This window comes from Miscanthus floridulus, chromosome 5 (assembly GCF_019320115.1).
Source record: "Miscanthus floridulus cultivar M001 chromosome 5, ASM1932011v1, whole genome shotgun sequence".
In the NCBI taxonomy this organism is placed as follows: domain Eukaryota; kingdom Viridiplantae; phylum Streptophyta; class Magnoliopsida; order Poales; family Poaceae; genus Miscanthus; species Miscanthus floridulus.
The window spans coordinates 139,699,193-139,706,525 of NC_089584.1; the positions used below are offsets into that span (position 1 = coordinate 139,699,193).

Here is a 7,333-nt window from a genome sequence, read left to right on the forward strand (position 1 = left end):
TAGAGGGGAAGCATCCAATATTCCCAATTCCCAACCGATCACATCCTTAGTCAACCGTATTAAACTCGTTCTACGTACGTCTACAAAGTACATATACGTATAATTTAGAGTTAAATGCACCAGAGATCCATTAACTTGTGAGGAAGTTTCAGTTGAGTCCATCAACTTCCAAAGTGGCTTTTTGGATCATAAACTTTTAAAATGGTTCACTGCAGTCCATACCTATTTATTTAACCTTAAATTCAAAGCACATTTGTAGAAAAACCCTTCCCTCACCTCGTCACTTACGCGGACGGCTCCGTGGCGCCCGCCGTCGCTGCTGCGGGCGCGCTGGCGAGCCGCCGCTGTCCTCCAACTGGCAGCTTTCCTTGCTATTGCTACTACTGCTAGTTCGCCAATGGAGGCAGTGAAACGCGTTTGCTCGCTGTCCCGGCCACCCATGGCACCGCTGCCCGCCTTCTTTTTTCTCACCGTGGCTGCCTTCGCGGCCAGAGACACCATCCTCCCCGGCGAGGGCATCTCTGGGAACGAGACGCTGGTGTCCCGGAACGGCGTGTTCGAGCTGGGGTTCTTCTCGTCGGGGACGGATTTATACCACTTCCTGGGCGTCCGGATCAGGAACATGCTGAGGAACGCGGACCCCGAAGTTCTGGTTCGGGCACCGGGTCTACATCTCCGACCTTTCCAGCACGGCGCTGCAGCTCTTCGGCGACCGCCTGTACATCACGGAGGCCGGGGCCCCTACCTCTGGTGGTCAAGCGTGGAGGGCGACGACAGCGACGGCGACGGCCCCGCGCCCGCACCCGCATCCGCCGTCGCGGTCCTCCTCGACAGCGGCAACCTCGTGGTGAGGGACCAGGCCAACTCGTCGCGGGTCCTGTGGCAGAGCTTCGACTACCCCGGCGACGCGCTGCTCCCCGGCGCGAGGCTCGGGCTCGATGGGGACACCGGGAACGACGTCTCGCTGACGTACACCAACACGAACTGGTTCAGCGCCTCAGCGTCAGCGTCGACCAGCAGCCTCAGCGTCGACCAGCGCAGGAGGAACGGGTTCGTGCTCGCCACGGACGGTTGGGACGTCCTCCGGGGAACCTTCCCGGAGTGGATGGTGTCTTCTCAAGATAACGGCAGTTCACTGTTGCTGCTCAAAAATCGTCCGGGTGCAGGCATGGCGGAGCACTTGCGGCTCCATCTGGGGCAAGTGAGCCTACGGAGCTGGTCGAGTTTTGCTGGCTGCTGGGTGGCCCGCTGGACCTTCCCTTCCGACTGCAAATCCAGCGCCTTCTTCTGCGGCCGTTTTGGCGCCTGCACGAGCAACGGCACGTGTGGCTGCGTCCACGGATTCGAGCCTTCGAAACCATCAGAGTGGCAGCGTGGATACTTTGTGGACGGATGCTCGAGGTCTCGTCCACTGAGGTGCACGGCAGATGATGGCCTAACGGTGGAACACGAAGACTCGTTTGTGCTGCTAGACAACCTGCGAGGGCACCCTTGCAACTCGCAGAACGACACGGCAGAGGGTGACGAAGGATGCAGACAAGCCTGTCTGAGCAAATGCTACTGCGTCGCATACGCGTATGACGACGACTCTGGATGCAAGCTATGGTACAACTACCTGTACAACGTGAGTTTCGCTGCTCCACGGGGCTACCATTCTTGCAAACATGCAGGCGCCGCCGCCGGTGGTACGGCCATCAGTGCAGCATAGGGGTGCCGTGGACACGGATCTTGCGCTTGGCCTGGCGGCGACGAGGCCGGCGTGTGAGACGGACGACAAGCTGCTCGTGAGACGGCTCACGGAGGCGGTGAGGTGGCAACCCGAGGCTGCTGCTGCAGTGGCCAGTACGATCACGAAGGCCAAGTCCGGCGAAGCCAGGCGGCGCGGCAAGGCCGACGTCGACGCGTGGGTCGTCTTTGCCGGGCCTGACGTGGCCGGGAAGAGGAGCATGGCCGAGGCGCTGTCCAAGTCCGTCTTCGGCACGGGGGCGGCCACCGTGCGCCTCGGCTACCCGCAAGCCGGCGATGACGGCGTCGAGTCCGTCGTGTCGTGCCGTGGCCAGACGGCGCTGGACCGCATGGCGGAGGCGATACGGGCGAACCCGTTCCGAGTCGTCGTGCTGGATGGCATCGACCACGCCGACAGCGTCGTGCGCGGGTTGCCAGATCACCTTCATCGTGATGTCGCAGTGGTCGCCGCCGTTGCCAGATCACCTGAGGAGCTCGCAAGGAGCCGAACCCTTTCTTCCTGACCTGCCATGGAACCTGGAGCACGGGATGATGACCGGTGGACGAGCTGGCGCAGGCGCTGGACGCCGACCGCGCCGGCCTGGCCGCCACCGTCGGCGCCTACGTGCCCGACGGCGCCGCGGGGAGGAAGAGCGGCGGCTGGAGGAGGGCGCTGGGAAGCGAGCTGCCGGTTGGAGGACAGCAGCGGCTCACCAGCGTGCCCGCAGCAGCGACGGCGGGCGCCACGGAGCCGTCCGCGTACGTGACGTGGTGCGGGAAGGGGTTTTCTATAAATGTGCTTTGAATTTAAGGTTAAATAAATAGGTATGGACTGCAGTCAACCATTTTAAAAGTTTATGGACCCAAAAAGCCACTTTGAAAGTTGATGGACCCAACTGAAACTTGCTCGTAAGTTAATGGATCTCAGGTGCATTTAACTCTATAATTTAAGGCTGCTACAACGGCGCCCGCCAGCCCGTCAGCTGCCGCTGCTGACCACGTCGACGTACGCGTACTTTTGCGCACATTCTTCGCCGTGTAGTAGTATCGTCTCCACAGCCCACAGGTCGAGCAGCGGCGGCTACTTGCTGCGGCGGTCTGGCCGTTGACCTCGAACCGATGAGACCCCGACGGCGAGTTGGCAATTTGCTCGCGCGCGCGCGAGCACATTTGCACATGCATGCACGGCGCTGGCCACGCTGTCATCTCGTTTCCCCGCGCTATATATACGCCCTCCTTCGTCGATCGTGACACGCCGACACGGATCACAAGTGCTGCAGGCTACGTAGACACACCACACTGTGAGCGCTGCCTAGCTACAACCTAGCCGATAGTCCAAAGACATCATATCGATCGATCCGACGATGGCCGCAAGGAAGGAGGTGATCAGCATCGCACTGGCGATCGCGCTTCTGGTCGCGGCGGCCGAGGCTGGGACGTGCAACGTCGACGCTGGCGCGGTGATGCACCATTGCAAGTCCGCCTGCTCGAGCTGGTGGTGGGGTGGCGGGGCAACGCCAAGCCAGGGCTGCTGCAACGCCCTGAGATACGCCGACTTCGGTTGCGTCTGCCGCAACTACTGGGGTACGCTCAGGAGCACGCCCTACGCCGGCTGCGCCATGGCCATCCCTTCCAGGTGCAACATCCGGGGCGCGCCCAGCTCGTGCTAGTCTCGCTGCTGCTAGCTACGGAGGCATGCACACCGAGCGAGCGAGCTCACCTAGCATGCATGAATGCAAACCAGCAGCTTCGACTCCGGTCAAGATCGACAAAATTTGGCTCGACTCTCAATCCGTAGCCAAACTGATGATTGTGTTAATAATTTGGACGTCCGTTATTTTTTTCATTCCTTCATTAAATTGTGTGCGAGTTGATTCTTCGTTTTGAGTTGTCGTTGGTCTGATCTGATGCTGGCCCTGCCGGCCGGCGGACGGTCCATTGTGTCTGACTGTCTGTACGAATGCTGTTCATAATTTCAGTCTCTATGCATGGAAGAAATGACATAAACTCGATCTGTGGGTCTACGTTGACACGTTGTGAAACTGAACCATACAATACAATCTACTTAATCGCATGTCTGTGCCATGAAATGCAACACAGTTCCAATCTTGTGTAGTACTTCCTCCATCCAAAAAAAAAAGGAATGCTATTCTAGAATGTTGTCAAGTCAAATCATCTTAAATCAAACCAACTTTATAAAAAAGTGTCAATATTTATAATACTAAATAGCTATTATTATATTCATCATAAAATATACACTACTACAGAAAATCTTTTGCACAGCGTTTCCATTTAGGCTTTGGAGGCGGGCGGACTTTTAAACCGCCCCGGTTAATGCCTGGGATTAACTGAGGCGGTCACTTTTTATTAACCGAGGCAGTCATCCTAACGCAACCGTCTTGATTAATACATTAACCGAGGTGGTCACATTATAAGGCCTGCCTCGGTAAATAGTGGCCCAGCTCCCAGCCTCGGCAAAATCCATTTCTATTATTCTACCGGGCACATATATAATCAAGACATAGGGTTCGTTGCTCACTCTCCCCAAGCATCTCTCCCAGCCGCACCCGCTCATCCACTTCTCTTTCCACTTCCTCCCTCTCGTAACGCACACGACGCTCCCTCTCTCTCTCCCGGCGGTCCCTCCCTCCCTCTCTCTCCCGGCGCCTCCCTCCCTCTCTCCAGCACTTCCTCTCTTAGACGCGAAGTGCGGTGCGGGGACGCGGTGGCCGTGGCGCGGGGCGGCACGGGGCCGCGAGGCTAGATGCACGGGGTGGCGAGCGCGGCTCAGTGGCACACGGGCCAGGCCTAGGCACAAGGAGCAAGGGCAGGGGCGCGGCGGCAAGCTCGATCCGAAGGTTTGGACCAGATCCGCAGGTTTGGAGATCCACCTCTTCATCTCTTCCCTTGTTCATCTCCCTCACTCTCCCCTTTTGCAGATCTAGTGGAGCAGAGTCAGATCCGGTGGAGCAGAGGTAGATTCGGTGGTGGGACTCTGGAGCAGGGGCAGATCTGGACGACGCCGGGACGGGAGCAGGGAGGGTGGCCGGCCGATAGTGGCGTGGGTGTGGATCTGGCTCTGGGGCTAGGATTAGGCTCGCCGGTGGGCTCAGAAACGGCCACCTCGGTTAATGCCACGATTAACCATGACCTTTCGTCCAAGGCGGTTGCAAAAACTGCCTCGGTTAACCCTTTTTGCCCGCCACGGTTGAGATTCCTGTAGTAGCGATATTTATACATAAATAATGATGCTTTGTTTATATAAGTTCGATCAAACTTTAGATGAGATGATTGATATCGAGTAGGACTATTATTACATTCTTCTTCGGTCGGAGGTAGTAGAATAGTGAGGGTCTGATTGGTTTGCGACTAAAATTTACCCTGCAAAAGATTTGGCATGCAAAAAATAGACAAAAAAATTACCATAGATTTAGCAAGTTAAAAATAAGAGGTTGGTAAGTTTTTATAGCAAACCAAATAACATACAAAATCATGGAAGCCAAGCAGGACCTGAATTTTGGCATTCGCCATGTGGACTCCAGGAGGAAGGTGGTTTGTCTGAAACTCTGGCCCAGGTGCAGCGCACAGGTGGAGGACAAGCAGCTGCAGCCTCTCGTCTTCTCCTCGGCTTCCAGCCGTGTGCGTAGGACAAGTGGACTTGACTTTTCTCGCTGTGCCATGGTAGAACGTAGTACGAGCTGACGACACTTGGGACCATGTCTCTGCAATCTGCATGCATGTTTTGTGACTGTCTGTACTGTACACATGCGTGCACTGCAGCACTTGTGAGTTGCTTTTCAAAGTTCGAACAAAAAAGAAAAAAGAAAAAAGAAGAACCGTACAGGTGGAATTTGGGCCGGCCCAGTCCGTTTGGGGCCGCTTTGGGTCATGACACTCCTGGACATGACATGACAAGTCATTTATTTAACACAATTGTTTTTTCTTTATGAATCTGTTGACACCCAAAATGTCCCAGGGTGAATTGTAGGCATCTCCAACCAATTATGCATGGAAAACAAATTATGCATGTCATATATGTGTTGGTGGCCAAGAAGCCGGTGAGCCGAGCGAATCACACCTATCGGCTGACCACATATCGGCTTGTTTGCCAATTAGGGCCCCGTTCGCTTGTCTGAAACTTGGTTGAAAAATACTGTTCTGGCTGAATTGTTGTGAGAGAAAAACACTGTTCCGGCTGAAAAAAGAAGCTGAACAAGCCAGATATGGGGTAAGCCGAATAGGGCCTAGGTATCTATATCGGCTGACTCTCTCTCTTAGCCGATCGGGACATCCGCCCAACTCAGTTATGACACTTAAATTGGGCCCATGCCAATTTTAAGAGACCGAGACCTATGATTAGTTTTAGTCTACCCAACTTGTTTGGGACTGACATGCTTTTGTTGTTGTTGTTGTATGATCAGTTTTGGCCCAATTTAAAAAAAACACTATAAAGTGACATAGTAATAGTACTACATTGATCTTTCAACGGAATACACCACTCTACTCCTTAAAAAATAAGGGGTACATGACCAAGTTACCAACTATTCAATCGACACAAAATCAGTTTACCAACTCTGTTAACCTTTTTCCAACCCATCCTACTGTTTGACACGTCTTCCGGTGAGATTTGTCGGCATCCTAGGCGACCTTGCTGATCCTAGGGCATCCTCCACATGCTCCTCCCCGACCCGACATGTCTTCTCGAGAGTATTTTCAGCCAAGAACAGGCTTAGCATCAGCCTAACCGGTCTCTCGATCGGTTTCGTTGATCACGCTCATGTTCTTGCTGCATGCAGGTTGTTTTGCAACCCCTTTGGGCGTGCTAACCTTGCTAGTGTGTGATTTGGACACCCTCCAACATACTGACATTCGTACGTTCCACACATGCTCACCTCTATAAACATGTTCACATACATTCTACTTCTAATGAACACCTCCAGAAGACCGAGCCGACAAATCTCGGTATTGAACTATTGACAAAGTCACCAACAAATTTGGGTAGCTAACTACTCTTATTTAAGTGTACACTTCTTTTTACTTGTTGCTGAGTTCCCCAACATTTTGTATGCTCTGATCTAATAGGTTCATATCCAATCTCATAAGCAAGGTAACATCTCCTTTGTTATGTCCGAACTGACAGAATTTTGAATTGCTTACGTAGATTTTTTAGCCTTGTTATTTACCTTTTCTTCTCAAAACCCAATATCTTTGCCACATGTATTTTGTTTTGACTGCCTAATTGTAGCACGAGAGGAGAAAGAAATTTTTAGCCTTGTTATTTACCTTTTCTTCTCAAAACCCAATATCTTTGCCACATGTATTTGGTTTTGACTGCTTAATTGCAGGACGAGAGGAGAAAGAGTTGGCGAGTCCAAGCAGTCGCAGTTGCTCTTGACAGGTTCGAGAGCCGAAAGTCTCTGCCAGAAACAGAAAAGTGGAGGTTTGCCCTCTCAACGACCCTACTTGAATTATAATTTCAGGTAGATGTAAACATGATTTTCAAGTTTCAATTTACATGAATTGATGGTGAGACACTATACACACAACACTATGCACGAGCTATGCAAATTAACAAGAGTCATACAAGCGTGGAACAATGTGCTGATGA

The 7,333-nt window shown here is 53.1% G+C and overlaps 1 protein-coding gene and 1 pseudogene across 1 annotated transcript; both read left to right on the top strand.

Moving 5' to 3' along the window:
• The first annotated feature begins 266 nt into the window (after nt 1-266).
• LOC136453854 (receptor-like serine/threonine-protein kinase SD1-8) lies at nt 267-1,708 on the top strand (annotated as a pseudogene).
• Nucleotides 1,709-3,089: 1,381 nt separating this feature from the next.
• LOC136455478 (putative lipid-transfer protein DIR1) lies at nt 3,090-3,395 on the top strand. The gene has a single exon (XM_066455487.1). It carries the CDS (start codon nt 3,090-3,092, stop codon nt 3,393-3,395), a length of 306 nt encoding a protein of 101 aa, XP_066311584.1.
• Nucleotides 3,396-7,333: the final 3,938 nt, after the last annotated feature.